At 41.0% G+C, this 17437-nt stretch overlaps 2 protein-coding genes across 3 annotated transcripts; both read left to right on the top strand.

Moving 5' to 3' along the window:
- The first annotated feature begins 1984 nt into the window (after positions 1–1984).
- On the top strand, positions 1985–6963 carry hyal2a (hyaluronidase 2a). 2 transcript variants are annotated; one of them, XM_085160196.1, is made up of 5 exons: positions 1985–2199; positions 2346–2417; positions 2831–3803; positions 4275–4364; positions 5956–6963. In XM_085160196.1, the coding sequence occupies exons 3-5, from the start codon at positions 2874–2876 to the stop codon at positions 6346–6348; spliced, it is 1413 nt and encodes a 470-aa protein (XP_085016322.1). In that variant the 5' UTR covers positions 1985–2199; positions 2346–2417; positions 2831–2873; the 3' UTR covers positions 6349–6963. The 2 variants fall into 2 exon arrangements, with proteins under 2 accessions (XP_085016322.1, XP_085016323.1); XM_085160197.1 differs by lacking the exon at positions 1985–2199 and adding an exon at positions 2232–2250.
- A 113-nt stretch (positions 6964–7076) lies between these two features.
- On the top strand, positions 7077–17035 carry hyal1 (hyaluronidase 1). Its single transcript, XM_085160198.1, has 4 exons — positions 7077–7973; positions 8319–9229; positions 9319–9408; positions 12727–17035. The coding sequence occupies exons 1-4, from the start codon at positions 7913–7915 to the stop codon at positions 13051–13053; spliced, it is 1389 nt and encodes a 462-aa protein (XP_085016324.1). The 5' UTR covers positions 7077–7912; the 3' UTR covers positions 13054–17035.
- The last annotated feature ends 402 nt before the right edge of the window (positions 17036–17437 follow it).

The raw sequence follows: 17437 nt of genomic DNA, 5'->3' as shown, positions 1-17437 counted from the left end.
TTTCACCAGTCAAATAAAAAGAAAAAAAAAAGAAAAAGACTGAACAAGTATGGCTTGTTTAGAAGGATTCAAATCACAAGACTTGGACATGCTGTGTCCTTTGTGTCCTTTGGGCATATGATATCAAAGTGAAGATGTCTGGCCATAATGAGTGCTGTTTGACAAAAACCAAAGCATGCCAGCAGGTCACCATAGCATTTCAAAGAGGAGAGATCATTTGGAAGAACCAAACATGATTTATTGAGATAGAGAAATTAATTTATTTGGCAGTTAGACTTCAATGACCCATCATGGCAGGATGGATTCCCAGAGGTGACAGGATTGAGGACAGGATTCCCCAGAGCCTGAGGTGGAGATGGGGAGGAGGTATGAATGCATGAATGAGAATTGGAAAGGGAGAATAATGGAGAGCACATATTTAAAACATGCAGATTGGAAGCTGATTGGGTCAAAGAAGGCGGGCCAGAAGATGATTGGAATCGAGTAATGATAACAGAAATGAGTTTGGCAATGTGAGAAAGTGGTTATGAAGTACAGACCAGAAGCGGCCAAACACTCAGAAAAGGAGGCAGATGAATGATTACAGATATTCCGTACTGAACTTATGGACGACCTTCATATGAGCACAAACACCTCATACCAACTGTCAGCACGGTGGTGCCGGGGTGATAATTGGGGCTTGTTTTGCAGGCTCAGGAGACTTTGCAGTCGTTGAGTCGACCATGAACTATTCTGTATACCAAAGTACTCTAGAGTCAAATGTGAGTCCAACAGCTAAAATTTGGCTGAAACTGGGTCATGCAACAGGATGATGATCCCACACACAGCAGGAACTCTACCAGAATGCCTGAAAAAGAAAAGAATCAAGGTGTTGCAATAGTCAAAACCCAGCTGTTTATCCACCTGAAATGCTGTGGCTGGACCTCAAGAGAGTTGTGCAAAAATGAATCTCTGGAAACATCAACAAACAGAAGGAACATTGTAGAGCAGAGTGGGTCGAAATTCCTCCACGGAGATTAGAGAGACTGATAAAGTCAAACAGAAAACAAACACTTCACGTCACTGCTGCTACAGGTGGCTCTACAGGCTACTGGATTCTTTGGTGTACTTAGCACATTTCCAGTCTTACTGAGCGCTCAAAGAGATTTAGTGATATCATGATATCATTCTCTTCGTACATTTTACTGTGTACAGTATAGAGCAGTTATGACTGAACAGCTTTGGGTGTTTCTACAGTATTACCACCTTAAGCAAAAGATTTGAATATTTAAAAAATAATAAAAAAACCCAGATGCTATATCTGCTCTTTTATTTAAGCTATTAAAGTGATCTCAATGAATTACTGAATGTAGTCGGCAGGTATGAGTCAAAGGGGTTTTCCTGCCCCTGTTTTTAGGTCTGAGGTCTGTTTTTAGGTTCGTGGGAAGTGTAAAGGCTATGAAAAAATGACTATTTCCTTCAAGATGGTACTTTACCAACAAGCATCTTTCCATGCTGGAACAATGTTGGCCTATACTTTTGTTATTGTTGTCAAGTTCACCTAGTGAGCACATCTGCTCAGATAACATCCATACTGTGGGTTGGCGCAGAGGTCCTGTTTGTAACCTATAACTGAGAATGTTTTCTGAGCCTTATTTACGATAGAAATTAAGTTTGTTGTGTTATAGACAGTAACACAACACACAATAATATGCAATTTTAGGCCTTTTAAGGTGGAAAATGCACTTAAAAAAAAAAAAAATCACCTCCATCAGATTTCTCAATATCCTTAACACGATTGTCATGCAGCTGAAAGGTGAGTTGTAAGCATGGTATTATATTTAGGGACGTGGTACAGTGCCCTGCTGTGACCTTTTGTAGATCTTGGCATCCCTGGTTACAGTGTATCTGTTTCACGGAGAGTGGAGGCGAACTTTCTCGGACCGACCCATTCAGGCGCTGAGCCGGGACACGAGGGTTAGCCTTGAGGAAAAAGAAAAACAGGACGCCATCAAAGCACGTCTCGCTAAGCTGATACTCGAAGCAGTTTGAAGTAGTGACGTGAAGAAACAAATTAGAGCCGCTGACAGATTCTTTTTAAGGATGTCCATTTCCTTTCTCCGGCCCCCCCCTTTTTCTTCAGACCGAATGGAACATCCCATCCCGAGAGTGGTTTGGCACTCGGGACTGAACGAGTTGCAACTGACAACATCGCAGGGGGTAAGTTGACTTCTGTGAGTTTTACATACCGCAAGGAGCCGGAGAGCTGAGGTTATAAGACACAGCACAGCTGCATGTGCTCCTGTAAAGTTACCCCGTCGTCTTTTTCTTTATACTGAATTTTCTTTTCCTATTTGTTTTTAAAGCAACGCCAAAACGCAGAGTGAAGTTGTAGGCTTCTGTCTTCGGGGGAATGCTTCCCCAGCCTGCCAGTAAAGGTAAGTGTATCCATCTGTAGGGAAGCCGAAGTTGATTAACTTTACCTTTTTATCGTTGCTAATAAAAGAGCTGCAAACAGTAATTAAACTGAAGGCAATTTATGTTAACAGCTTGCTAGAGGTAGAATCCAGTTTAAAGAAGCCTTTTTTTGGATAAAAATTGTATTACCATTTTTCTTTTACTTTCTTTTATTTATTTTCTTTAAAAAACATTAATAGTCTGCAGACATTTATGTAAATTAATCTGCAGTGGCAATGTCACAAAAGAGAAGCTTGTGCTTTATGTCCATGTAATTATAAAGTTGGTTTTGAATAAATAAAATGGAAACATGTTTAAGGTTTGTTTAAGAGAAAACACCTTATTAAATGTGCATTTAGGAAACTAACATGTCATTCCCTCCTGTGGATTGTAGAGCAGAGTGTGGCAGTCCTTTTTGTCCATCCACATCTGAAGACATGTTGCACGGGACTTTGTCAGCTTGGAAAGCTCTGCTGCTGATTGTCCCGCTGTGGGGCTGCCTCTTTGCTCTGGGACTGCAGCCCACGAGATGGCCACTGTATTCCCGAAAGCCTCTGCTCCTTGCTTGGAACGCCCCGATTGAAGATTGTGCCCCGCGGCATAAAATTCATTTCCAGCTGGACCAGTTCCAGATTGTGGCTACACCCAATGAGGGCTTTGTTAATCAGAATCTGACCATTTTCTACAAGGAGCGCTTGGGCTTGTACCCCTATTTTGAACAAGATGAAACACCAGTGAATGGGGGACTTCCGCAGGTGGCCATTCGCACACGGCACCTGGAGAAAATGCCAGAAGATGTTAAGAAGTACATACGTTCAGAATGGGCCACTGGTTTAGCTGTTATCGACTGGGAGGATTGGCGTCCCCTCTGGATACGTAACTGGGAAGCCAAAGATATTTACCGCAGACATTCTGAGGAGTTGGTGCGGCAGAAGAACCCAACCTGGCTTCCTGATCAGGTGAAAAAAGTGGCCCAGCAGGAGTTTGAGATATCTGCCAGGGTGTTCATGTTAGACACACTGAAGCAAGCTAAGAACCTGAGGCCCAACCAGCTGTGGGGTTTCTACCTGTTTCCTGACTGCTACAACCACAACTACGTGCGCACTCTGGAGAGCTACACGGGCCGCTGTCCTGATGTGGAGGTGTCTCGCAATGACCAGCTGAAATGGTTGTGGACTGAGAGCACAGCCCTCTTCCCTTCCATCTACGTGAGCAGCTTGCTGCGCTCATCCGCTGCCGGACGCCAGTTTGTGCGGAACCGCGTAAAAGAGGGAATGCGTTTGGCCTCATCGGGCGATGGCTTGGCACGTCCTGTCTTTGTGTACACGCGGCCCACATACATGAACTCCCTGGAGCAGCTGACCGAGGTGACAGTCTAACTTTGGAAACAGTGCCAGTGTTGAATTTGGTTCCTCTTCCTGGAACTTTTTTCCTGCTTTTTCCTTTAAGACACTAATGAAGTTTTGAACCAGCCATGTTACTGACTATATTCCGAAACATTTCTTCTATCTTTTTCCTGCTAATTCTTAGTAAAAGCCTGACATATAGAACCGTCACTGAGCACTAATGTTAATGCATGCTCTGTAGATTCATCTCTTATCTGCTGCTACAGTCCCTTCCTGTGCTGCTGGCATTCAGACACCCCAATACCTTTCATTTGTGCAGAGTAGGCAGGATGGGTGTTGGTCAAGTTAAAAGTCACTCTAAACACCCTTATTTGCTTATGGGAGAATGAGAACAGAAGAGCTGGCCCTCTACTTCACATACAGTAGCCTATGAACCTCTGACACTTACTTAGCTGACTGTTTTCCTTTTGTTTGACCTGTAATTTTTTGCAGACTGACCTTGTGTCCACGATCGGGGAGAGTGTGGCCCTGGGAGCAGCTGGAATAATCATGTGGGGAGATATTGCTTATGCACACAACAAAGTAAGCATCCACACATCAATTGCGAAACAAACACATCAATCACTCAGATATGGTATATGCATTTTTTGGGAACAGATGTTATCATCTTAACTTTTGAGCTGCTCTTCTCGTCTGTGATATGCGAAGGCATTTCATACTAGGAGATATTTCTCAAAGTTCAGGGTTTACACTTAATGTCTTAGGCCACATGATCAGGTGCTGATTGTCACATATACGCTGACTGGGACTTTGACATCGATTCCATTTTGGGCCATTAAATTCAAAATCTTGAAATCATCATTAAAAAAGGGATGTTTTGCAACTGCAGCAGTTGACCTGTTTATTTATTTTTTTCAAAGTTTAGTTTTCAAACGTATTGGACAAGGATACATTTGAAAAGGCTCAAATCATGTCATAATATAACAACAGACACGCAAAACTAGACCTTTGTAACGATTTGAAGTGCAAAAGGCCCAAGCATAAAGAGACTTCAACAAGACAATTTAATTTCTGCACAGTGAGCTAACAAAACTTTTTCTGTAATTTTACATGTTTATTTCTTTCAATTTAAGCCCAAACAGCACTTCTATATTATGCAAAAAAAAAAATCTTAGATCTTTGTTGGAAAAAAACACTTGTTTTCCTTATATTAAAATATCTCAGGGATTAAATGTGTAGGTAAAGTTCTTCACACACCGATATAGAGGAGCTTCATTGGTCCAACCCACTTAAGATCAAAGTAGACTGTTCAATGTAAAATCATTTTGACATCCGTGGATTACAGTGACTGTTAATCTAGCAGTCCCCAGCACCACTGGATGAGAGCATGGGTAGGATCAGTAGGAATGTAACTGAATACATTTACTCAGGTACTTTATTCAGAATGAATGTATTTGTACTTTAAGTATTTCCACACAGCTTCCTGCTTTCACTCCATTACGCTTAACCAGCTTGGAGAAATAATCTCTTTCATGCCTCCAAGCTATAAAAACGCATATTCCAGACTATTGATGCTCAGATCACTCCTATTTTATACTCTTTACACTGGCTCCCAATAGATTTAGGATTCTGGCATTTACATACAGATCACTTTAGTTATCCCAGCTGCTCGCTGTCTTCATTCACAAGCTCAGAATCTGTTGTTCCGCGTACGTGACTAAAGACCAGGTAGAAGAGAGCCATTCACTCTGTGGCACTACATTTATAATTATTATTGTTATTACGCTTTTATTATAAAATACCCATTTTTATAGGCTATTATGGCACTTAATTTTCCTATTTATTTTACTCTTTGTTGTGTAACAGCGCTTTGTGACACCTGTCTGTGAAATACGCTTCATAAATAAACTTGTGCACACAACAAAGTAAGCATGCACACAACGATTGTGAAATTAAACACATCACTTGGATACGTCGCATTTATTTTTAGCCACAGATGTTTTCATCTAAACTTCTGAGAGCATGCTGATTAATAAACAGCCTTTACTCACTTACTTACAAAGTGTATTTATAGCAATTTGTACTCCATACCAGAGCTTTAGTTACGTCATATTTTTCAGATTAATTGCGCAGTACTTGAAGATTTCATGTATCCACTTATTTTTTCCCATAGACCACCTGCTCTGATCTGGATAAATATCTGCGGGGCACACTGAGTCAGTACCTCCTGAACGTTTCCACGGCAGCAGAGCTATGCAGCCAGACCCTTTGCGGCTCTCACGGGCGATGTCTGCGCAGAAACTCAAACAGCGACGTTTACTTGCATCTGAATCCCCTCACCCACGGCATCGTCGAGAAGAACGGCAAGCTGACGGTCACCGGTGAGCTCGGCAAAGCAGACGGGTTAAGTTTTGAAGCAGACTTTCAGTGTCAGTGTTACAGCGGGTATCAGGGGGAGCTCTGCGATCAAACAGACCCGCTACACCAAAAAGGGACGGCGACTCGAGCCACAGCAGTGGCTCTGCAGTGTTTGATCTTACTGATTGTCTGCCTGCTCATCTGTTAATACCCATTATGTAACTGTAAAAGTCTAAAAGAAGAGCACAAGAGGAGAGGTGAAGGGAAGATAGGCGTGTGTGTTTTTTTTCTGTTGCTGTATATCGTAAGAACCGCTGTGGAAATTCCAAGGTAGTGTTTGTTTCTAACTTTTAATCATTTAAAAAAAGAAAAGAACTTGCTGGAAATGACCCTGTTTACATTGTCCTCTCACTCGCCACTTGCCAAGGTGTCCATGCTTCTTGTAGAGAGGATGCTTCTGTGGTAAATGCTGCGAATGAGTAAATGTATGTGGTGAAAGTGGAAAACGATTCACTTAAATCTGATAACAGCACAATATATTTGAAGTGCCTAATTTCTTTTAAATTTTCTTTAAATGTGGCCTCTTTCTGACATCTGATGTGTTTATAGAGGCATTCGCAGTGTTATTATTTATTTGAATGTATTTTTTATACGATATTATTGTCCAAAACATGACTACTACTTTTTTAAAAGGGTGACACATCTCCACTCTACGAGCCTCATGTTTCAGTGGCCTTTTGACTCCAGAAGCACAGTGTTTCTCATATTGATGTCTCTCATACAAAAATGGCATTTGTCGGTGTAAATAAACTTCTTTGTTGAGGTTGTTGTGTTTTAATTTAAGGCTGCCTAAGCGACACTGGGCGAGGGGCCATGGTCACAACTGACACAGGAGGTAGAACTCAGGTGTATTAGTGGTTTATGGGGAGGTTCAGGTTTTGCGCAGGCGGTTTAGTGAGAAAGTTTGTGCGGAAAAGCCATTCAGGCTCAGACAAATATAGCATCTCCAATCAGCCTAAGATGAATGTGTTTGGACTGTGGGAGGAAATTGGAACGCTCAAGCCAACGTGCAAGTTCAAACCCAGAACCTTCCTGTTGTGAGGCCATGGTGCTAACCGCTGTGCCAGCCAGTTTTGGATAAATAATCTGCTTTATGGTGCTTTGTGTGTATTTTTAGTAAAGTAAGTGTGATGCTTTTTTTTTTTTGTAAGTACATAAGGAGATAATATAGCTGAGATATGGTTTTGGGAGTAATACAGGCATGATTTTGTTGTCAGCAGTTGAGAGTGAAGCCTCTGCGGGAAGCCTCTGTGGCCAGGGGAGTCCGAGCCAGCTAGTTCTCAGGGATTGACTCATTTTGCCAGCAGCACCCTCATACCCCCTTCCCCATGTAATTGTAGGTTTTCGTTAACCACTGGTTATTTTTATATGCTTTTAAGAGTTGAGCAAAGCACGCATTTAAATTGCAAGGTGGAAGAGTTCATTATGGCTTCGCTTGGTGGTTTTTCAGAAAACGTCAAGCTTTCTTAAGTCCCCCAATAAACTGTTGATTGTTATATTTATATTTTTTTTAAATTCAAACAATCTGAAAACTGTTTTCAAGCTGTACAGTGTGATGGGAGGAAGCGCTAACTTGCCTGTGACTTTAAATCTGTGTTCTCCATAGAATGATTTGCATGTCTCTTGTTATTGGTTGTTGGAGGTCCTGTGGACACTTCTAATTGGTTCAGCGTTTGTTACTTCCCATTTTTCCTGAATATGTGTTTCAGATCATGAGACTTGTGGGTATTTCACAAGGCCACAAGCTCCAATCCTTCTCTACTTATAAAGTCGGTAAGTCAGTGTTTGCCAGCTTAATGTTAGTTAATTTCACACATTATTTTGACACTGGAGCTTGTTATTTCTAGCCAAGTTAACTGCATTACACAACATCTGTAATGATCAGAAAGATTTTGGCATGTTAAAGGTGTTTGAAAAGTATTAAAGAAACAAGTAGTAAATAGACACATTTAAAATTCCTGGCTCGTAAACAGTAGAAACTCTTAAAACTCTTATTGATTTGATTTGCCTTACAACTGAAAAAGCTTTGTTTAAACAAGTAGCAACATTTTGCAATATGCTCTTAAAATTTCATAATACTGCTGGGTAACACAATAAACACTGTTTCCTTCCTGCCAGGGATGAGGTCCTTGAAGCCCGCGGTGCTGCTGCACTTAATTCTGATCAGCCTCGTCTCAGGGCTGCATTATCCAAATTCACCTTTTTCCAAAGTGCCTTTCCTGACTGTGTGGAACGCCCCAACTGCCAAATGCCTCTCTCAGTATGGCGTTAACCTTGACCTGGGGATGTTTAACATTGTCCACAACCAGAATCAAACCTTTATGGGTCAGAACATAACCATCTTTTATGATGATAAGCTTGGTCTGTATCCAAGGTATTCCCCTCAGGGAGAGGCTATTAATGGTGGGGTTCCACAAAACAGCAGCCTTGATAAACATCTCAAAGTTGCCAGTGAGAATGTAAACACCTATATCCCTGACACGGGTTTCCCAGGCCTGGGTGTGGTGGATTGGGAAAGTTGGAGACCTGAATGGGAGAGAAACTGGGACACTAAGAAGATATACCAGAACGGGTCAAAAGCACTAGTGAGGTCTAAGCATCCAGACTGGAGCCCCAAACAAGTAGATGACGCAGCACGCATGGAGTTTAGCAAAGCTGCGAGGAATTTCATGGAGGAAACTCTGAAACTGGGGCAGGCGGCAAGACCAGATGGTTTGTGGGGCTATTATGGTTTTCCAAACTGCTACAACTACTACAGCAACAAAAGCACAGGCTACACAGGGGAGTGTCCAGCTGTGGAGTTAAAGAGAAATGACAGGCTTCTCTGGCTGTGGAGCACCTCCTCTGCTCTGTATCCCGACATCTATCTTAGCGTCCAGATGCAAGGTCTCAGCAGAGAAGTGCTCCTCTACTGCCACCACCGCATCCTGGAGGCAATGAGAGTAGCGAATCAGGTGACTCCGTTCGCACCGCCCGTGTACGCCTATGCTCGCATCGTCTATACATACACGCTGGAATTTCTCTCTCAGGCAAGAATCAGACGTTTCAAATCAAACATTCTGTGTCTGTCGTGACAGGGGCTGTGTGTTTTGCTCACTTCTCTGTTTCTGTCTAACAGGAGCACCTGGTCTACACTATTGGAGAGAGTGCCGCTTTAGGCTCTGCTGGTGTAGTTCTTTGGGGTGACTACGCTCTTTCCAAAACTCAGGTACAATAACTGACTTGTCCATTTGATGTAATTGGCTGTAATAGTGAAAGTGAGGATGTTACATTTCTCACTGATGCCTATAAGGGTTTTTGTTTTATAAGTTACACTTTTAAAAAATGTTGAAAGTTACACACAGGAAACTGTATTGCACAAAAATTACTGAAATGAAAAAGAAAAAACTTACTTTAAAACTGCCTTATTTCATACTCAAGCTCTTTAGTTTTAAGGTCTGTTTGGAATCACTCCACTGTATATTTCATTTGTTACCTCTCCGCAACAAGGCCTCTCAATCCTGCTGAACAGACACAGTACTGGTAAAAAAGACAGTACACCCTTTTTCAATCATAAGGATTTAAGTTTCAGGACATATTCAAATCATCCCGCTCTTAGCAAGTCTTAAAGTTAAGTGAATACAACCTCAGATGGAAAACAAGATATGATATACTGCACCAGGTCATTATTTATTTAACAAAAACTAATCCAAAATGCAGAAGCAGTGTATGGAAAAATACAAAATATCCTTACTGCTACCTAAGAAATTGAGATGGAGAATAAACTTACACTTGATTACCTGATCATCAGCAGAGTTGGGAAGGTTACTTTTAAAATGTATTCCACTACAGATTACAGATTACCATGCCCCAAAAATGTATTTGTAACGTATTCCGTTACGTTACTCAAAGTAACATATTCTGAATACTTTGGATTACTTGATATATTATCATGCTTTTTTTTTTACAACTACATGAATGTATTGTTGTGTGATTTATTACTATTACTGAAGACTACTCGCCATACCAATACCAACAAGATTTTTAAATCTTAATATAAAATGAGTAACAGTGGGGTGGACATTAAGGTAAGGCTGCACTTTTTGCAGCAATCTTGTATAGAAAACTATTCCACACGTATATATGTATATATATGTATATATATATATATATATATATATATATATATATTTTGGGCTCATAGACGAAAACTCGCTTTACTTTGTTGTCTGGGTCAACTTTGCTAGCGAGAGACAGAGAGAGGCATTGAAAGGCTGCTCCAAAGGAACTTATTGTTTCGGAGGAAAACACGAACACGGTGTACAATCGAGTCTTAATAGCTTACTTACAACTGGGCTCGTCAGGCACTCTTTTTGGCTGTAGTGGTTATTATTATATTTACATGCTTCCAGCTCCCGTTTCTGCTCAGTGACAACTCATACTTTTCGACTATCCTTTTTCTCCCTCCTCGCGCTCACAGATACATAACGGGTATGGCAGTCCATTCTCCCTGCAGCACGGACTATACTGCCCATGAGGATACATTCTTTAGGGCAATGCCTGTAACACTCTGCTATTGCCTTCATATTAAATCATTTTTGTGAATAATTTTTGTAAAATAATTCTTCACGTCATTATGTGGGCCGCAAATAGAGGTGACATGGGCCGCCAGATTGACACACAGGCATAAGAGCCTCTTAATAGGCTACGCATGTTGTTTAGGTTTCCTCCGGTGTGGAATTACCAAAAATAGAGAGAGCATAGCCTAATATATGAAACAGGAAAAGACCGCCGTGTAATCCATTTATTTCAACAAAGTAACTGTATTCTGAATACCACCCTTGTAACTGTAACGGAATACAGTTACTCATATTTTGAATTTAAAATACGTAACGGTGGTACATGTATTCCGTTACTCCCCAACACTGATCATCAGCAAGCGTGAGCACCTGTGTGAAAGCAGAAGTTTTACCAATTTAATGGTCTGGAGCAAGACCCAGAGGTCAGACTGTGCAATGCTGATGAGAGAAATCGCAATAAAAAAACCTGAGCTTCATTTCAGACTTCACGGGCTTCCATCAGCTTATTAAATGTTCAAGTTTATGACTGTGCAATTAGAAAAAGAACTGAACAAGTATGGTTGTTTGAAAGGGTTGCTAGGAGTACCTGTTCTCTGTCTGAAAGAATGTTTCAGCATGTTCGCATGTGTTCCGCAAACCACGTTGAACTGAAGCAACATTGTAAAGAAGAGTGGGCCAAAATTCCTCCAGAAACCATGTGAGAGACTGCTAAAGTCATACAAACAAAGCTGTTTTGGCATGTTCTGGAACAACGTCCTTGACAGATTGTTAAAACCACACACTGCATATCAGCACAAATACCTCACACCAGCTGTCAGGCACAGTGGTAGAGGGGTGATTCGACACCTTGCAGTCACTGAGTCGATCACGAACTCCTCTTCACACCAAAATATTCTAGCGTCTAAAACTTAGTTGAAACTGGGTCATGCAACAGGGCAATGATTCCCAGCAAGGCAGCAATCTCCTACAGAGTGGCTGAAAAAGAAAAGAATTAAGGTGTTGCAATGTGAATTAAGAGAGCTGTAAACAAGTGCCCGCAAACCACATTGAACTAAGGCAACATTGTAAAGAAGAGTGGGCCAAAATTCCTCCAGAACCATGTGAGAGGCTGCTAAAGTCATACAGAAAGCTATTACTTTGAGCTACTGCTGTTAAAAGTGGTTACTCCAAGCAGCTGAATCGTGGGGTGCACTTAGCTTTTCACACGTGTCCTCTGCATTTCGCTTTAGTTTTTGTTAAATAAACAACATGGTGCAATATGTCACATGTTGTTTTTCATCCAAGGTTGAAAAACAACCTTACGTGATTTTTAAGATCTGTTAATGTCTAGATAATGCTTTTATCCTATCCTGATATTTAGAAACCTCAGAAATGTCAGAGGGCGTACTTTCTTTTTTAAAGTGACTGTACATCCCGTCACAAATATGTGGTTTCATTTTATAAAACGAGCTCTCTGCACAGCTGGACACTGATATTTGGCAAACATTACTCAGATGGGAGTAAATGAAGCATTTACTGGAGATTTTTGTTTTCAGCTGCAGATTAAAGTGGTTTAAACAACAAGACTTTTGTATATGGGACTGAGTCAAAAGAAGCCAGAGCGCTTGTTTATGTGTTCATGAGCATCACCGGGTAAAAAACAAGGTGGCACATTGTGTTTTTAACAGTCTATTGACGATGATGCTAGAGTGGCGCTTTTCTCAGCACCTTTTGCTTTGACCACTGATAATATCTTTAACAGTCTTAATGTATTTTTTTCATGCTGAGTAAAACAGGACATGTTACCTGCTCTGAAATACGTCTTTGTTCATTTTGTAATAGCTTTACACTAAATAACATATTCATGCTGTTACCTGAGCATGCATATAGCTTAAAGATTCTGTTATGTAAAGTTGCATTAAAGCTTTTATTGGGCATTCTTCTGCACATCCCTGGTTTATCATATCCTGTTTCTTTCCTGCTTTCAGGCTACCTGTGCTGCCGTCAAGTCCTACATCGATAACACTCTGGGTCCTTACCTGGTAAACGTGACATCAGCGGCTACGCTTTGCAGTCAGACCATGTGTTCCTCTCATGGGCGGTGTCAGAGGAAGGATCCACAGTCGAAGGCCTACCTCCACCTTGACCCTGCATCGTGGAAGGTGGTGTCCAAGAGGAAACCAAATGGATGGAGGAAATACAGAGTTTTAGGACATTTGCAGCCACGTCATGTAAAGCTAATGGAGTCTGAGTTTCAGTGCAGGTGTTACGCTGGATGGAGGGGTCAGAGCTGCTCTGAGCCTGTTCAGCTATAAGACTTAGGCACTTTTGAAACTAGTAGCTAATTAATGGCTTCTTAGCAGTGAATGTATCAAGATACACTAAGACACTTTATTAGGTACACCTGGTTAGTACCTGGCTGGACCCTCTTCTGCACTAATTCTTTGTGGCATAGATTCAACAAAGTGCAGGAAACATTCCTCAGACATTTTGGTCCACACTGACATGATAACATCACGCCGTTGCTGCCGATTTGTCAGCTGCACATTCATGGTGCAAGCCTCTGATATCACCACATCCTAATGGTGCTCTTTTGGATTGAGATCTGGTGACTGTGGAGGCCGTTTGAGTGCACTGTCATGTTCAAAAAACTAATTTGAGACAATTTGAGCTTTGGGATATGAAAGCATCTATCAGAATATGAATACACTGTTGTCATAAAGGGATAGCTATGTTCAGCAACAATACTCAGGTAGGCTACGGTGCCCAAAATGTGCTAAGAGAAAATCCCTCACACCACTATATCATCACCACCAGCATGAGCCGTTCATACAAGGCAGGATGGATCCATGTTTACATGTTGTTTACACTAAATTCTGACTGTACCATCCCAGTTTCACAGCAGAAACTGAGCCTTGGCAGACCAGGCAAAACTTTTATAATCTTCTATTGTCCAACTCTGGTGACCTTATTCGAATGGTACCCTTAGTTTCCTATTCTTAGCTGAGAGGAGGAGCACCCGGTGTGGGCTTCTGCTGCTGCTTCTGTTTCAAAATTTGATGCCTCATTTGTTCAGAGATGTTCTTCTGCATACCTTGTGGTAATGAGTTGACCTCTGACCTCCAGTATCAACAGGAAATTTTCCCCCAGAGTAACTGCTGCTCATGGGATATTTCCTCTTTTTCAGATCATTCTCTGCAAACCTTAGAGATAATTGTGTGGGAAAATCCCAGAAGATCAGCAGTTTCTGAAACGCTCAGGCTAACCTATCTGGCACCAACAACCATGCCATGTTCGAAGTCACATAAAATCGCCTTTCTTCCACATTCCGATGCTCAGTTTGAGCAGCAGGTCGTCTCGACCGTGTCTGCATTCCTAACGAGGCATTATCCCATGCATCAATAAGCTGTTAGACAGATGTACCTAATAAAATGTCCGGTGATTGTATATTATTATTTGAGTGACAGAAATCAGCTTTAAACTTTTATGCAACTACAGTTTTTACAGAGGGTTTCCTCTACTGCAGTATTTTGTTTTATTACTTTGAACTTTTCTTACTTTGTCCATAATAAGGTTGGGCACAGAGTCTGAATTCAGTGCTCACTTTCTGTTCTTTAATGGTATTTTAAGGCGTGTTACTAGGGGTAAAAAAAAAATCTCAGCTTATCAGTGAAGGAGCACTGGTGTCCAGCAGCTGAACAATGCAGTATTTGTATACTCAGAGACATTCTGATTTCATTTAGGGAAAAGGTTTGATTGCAACTCCGTCCTGTATTCACGTGAAACAAAGAAGCAAGAAACAACCTACTGTCAAGACTGAGCAATGATTTAAAGTTGAAATATTTAAATACATTATTAAGAGTTTTTTGGGGGTAAAAACAGTTACAAATTAGTGCTCAGAGAACACTATTATAATCTCTTTAATCATTCGTGCAAGGACCAATTAATGCATGAAACCTGCAGGTGTTCTCCTGGATTTTAAACGTCAGAACTGGATGATCATGGCTGCTGTAGCATCATCTCTCTTTTCCTTGATAGTTTATTTCCATAATAAAGTCATATATATTTGATACTTAACATTAGCGTCTCTTGAAATATCATTTCTGCTCGTTAAACCTGATCTCACCAGCTTTCCCAATGTTAGTGGAACTCCTACATGTTGATAGTGCATGATACCAGACCATGGACCTGCTCGCCTAAATAGTAAAAAGAAGGAACACTAGAGTCCTACTCAGACAGCTGCAGGGCAGGGGTGCGGCTGCAAGAATGCAATAAAATACAAGTTGAAGCAGCTCATCGCAGTTTTCTACCAGGAATATGAGATCAGAGACGGTGCACTCGTAAAGTGAAGTAATTGTGACCCCAACTGCTGATTAAAATCAATCAACTGGAACCAAGAACTACTCACAGAATATGCTTGGTTCTTCCAAAAGGTTAAAATAATGTGCAGAAAAACTGAAAATCCATTTCACAGTATAAAACCTATTTTTTGACGAGTATAGAACACATCAACATTAATAATGTTAGAAAGTACATCGGGGCTCTTTGTTTTGTAGTTAACATTTATGCTTTCTCTAAACTTTTCTATGTAAAATTTATACATTTATACTTTTATACCAGCAGGTGGTGTTGCTGGACAACTTACTAACAGCAAAAGGGCATCAGACATCAAGGTCAAAGCTCGGAGTGCTAGTAATAACTGAAAAAGTCAAATAAAAGCAGAGGTAAAGCCCGGTTTGGCTGTGGATGTCAGGTTCTGATAAGTTTACATCTGTGCTGTGCAACAGCTGGGGTGCCCACTATGAACTGAACCCGCTATAACACAGAAGCAAAGGGAGCAAAGAGGTGACCTTGATTGATTTAAGAGTGGCATGTACAATTCTGCCTTATCTGATAGAAACGGCTGCCGCAAACTGGTGTCACTGATGGTAATTTCCCTCCTCTGTCCCCTGAGGCTCAGTATACCAGAAGAATAGACTCCTACAAGGCCCCACTGTTTCCCATTTCCGGCTTTATCATAACTGGCTGGATTGTGAGGAAATGAGAAGAAGATGGGTGCTTATTTTGAAGGCGCTGGTGAGTCTGTGCTTTTTGAACATCATTTTGGCCTTTATAGGTCATTTTGCAGTTGTTTTCTAAAGAAGACAGCTGCCTCGACTGGTTTTCAACGTCCAAGGACAAAATTGAATCTATCTCCTTAAACGCTGTGTTTACCTGTAGTTACCTGTAGTTACCTTATAATGACAGTCTATAATAACTGACAGTTTTTCTGTTTAGTGTTAGTATTTTTCCTCAAAACATAAAAATTGCTCCATCTGTCCAAAAGCAAGGAAGAAATTACAGCCTGATAATGTTGTGATGTTGTTCTTTTCAAAATTCAGTTCAGTTTTATTTTTATAAAATTTATGTAGCGCAAACAACAATCACTTCAAGGCACTTTGTATTGGAAGGAAGAGACCCTGCATTAATAGAGAGAAAACCCCAACAATCAGACAACCTCCCTGTAAGCAAGCACGTGGTGACAGTGGAAGGAAAAACTCCCTTTTAACAGGAAGAAACCTCCTAATGACTACATGAATAACCTAAATGCAAGTTTGAAGTCCGGTCTTAAAGTAAAGGTCATTGTATCAAAGTCATTTAAGTATAAGAAAGAAAAATCGATTCAAAATAAAGTCCTGAGTTTTAGGCAGACTTTTACACAGTGTTACCATCCCTCCATTTTTCTGATTAAACCATAGTTTTGCTGGTTCTGATCCCCAAAACCCTTCTTTGCTAACATTATACAGGTCATGAGTCCTTCACTTTATAAACAGCCTTTTCAAAACCTTTTTTTAAAAAAAACCCCAAAACAAAGACCCTTTAAGTATCTGTACATTCACGAAGGCCATTCTGATCACTTTATCTGCCTCGAGCAGTCGTTTCCTTTTCCTGCACCCTCCATCAGGTCTCTCAGGCCCTCTAGTTCTCTATCCTCTCATCTCTGCATTTCTTCATTTTGGCGTCTCGCTCTGTCACCCTTTCATGGTCACGTCTCCCCTTCCCCTGCTGCTCGGTCTAGAGATCGTCTCGCTTGCGCTCGGTTTAATAACTGTTTTGTCACGCTCGGTCTCTGTGTCCTTCAGAGGAGTCGACTCTCTGATCAGGTTTCTTAAAGATCTGATGCGCACTTGTTTACATGATTTATGTGTGTATATGCCACCCCGGCCTCGGCATTGTGCACTCATCGGGCTGTTAAATGCTGAATAGTCACCGTGAGAATGTGAAGAGAAGAATGACGCCACATTAATGTGTGCGTGATAAATCTGTGTGCTTAACAAACAGCTGAGGTCAGGGGAAACACGGATTCTGGTGCTGTGTATGGGGGGGGGGGGGGGGAGTGCTATGTTAGAGAGCAGAGGGAGGAGTTTGGTTTGATGGAAGGTCAACAGAGAACAAGTAGCACTGATTCTCTGAACCCTGATTATAACTAAGAAGTAATCATAGCCATGACGAAAGTTTGTTTTTCTGCAGAAATATGAGCATTTCATTTTTCCTACCATTAAGCAAATGGCTTTCCAGTCTAAACTTGGCTACAGAATAAAAGCTTCTTCTTTTTTTTTTTTTTTTAATTTTTGAACCAACATTGTTACATTGTTAACCTATTTAAATATATAAATGCTAGTTTGTTTCATTTGAAAGACTTGTTGCCAAATATGCAGT

This window comes from Neolamprologus multifasciatus, chromosome 5 (genome assembly GCF_963576455.1).
Source record: "Neolamprologus multifasciatus chromosome 5, fNeoMul1.2, whole genome shotgun sequence".
Classification (NCBI taxonomy): Eukaryota; Metazoa; Chordata; class Actinopteri; order Cichliformes; family Cichlidae; genus Neolamprologus; species Neolamprologus multifasciatus.
The sequence above is the reverse complement of the archived record's forward strand: the minus strand, read 5'-3'. Positions and strand labels throughout refer to the sequence as shown.

Coding starts and splice junctions, on each gene's coding strand:
- hyal2a (XM_085160196.1), top strand. CDS start 2,874: ATGTTGCACGGGACTTTGTCAGCTTGGAAAGCTCTGCTGCTGATTGTC. Junction 3,804..4,274: donor CCCTGGAGCAGCTGACCGAG/GTGACAGTCTAA, acceptor AATTTTTTGCAG/ACTGACCTTGTGTCCACGAT. Junction 4,365..5,955: donor TTGCTTATGCACACAACAAA/GTAAGCATCCAC, acceptor TTTTTCCCATAG/ACCACCTGCTCTGATCTGGA.
- hyal1 (XM_085160198.1), top strand. CDS start 7,913: ATGAGACTTGTGGGTATTTCACAAGGCCACAAGCTCCAATCCTTCTCT. Junction 7,974..8,318: donor CTTCTCTACTTATAAAGTCG/GTAAGTCAGTGT, acceptor CCTTCCTGCCAG/GGATGAGGTCCTTGAAGCCC. Junction 9,409..12,726: donor ACGCTCTTTCCAAAACTCAG/GTACAATAACTG, acceptor TCCTGCTTTCAG/GCTACCTGTGCTGCCGTCAA.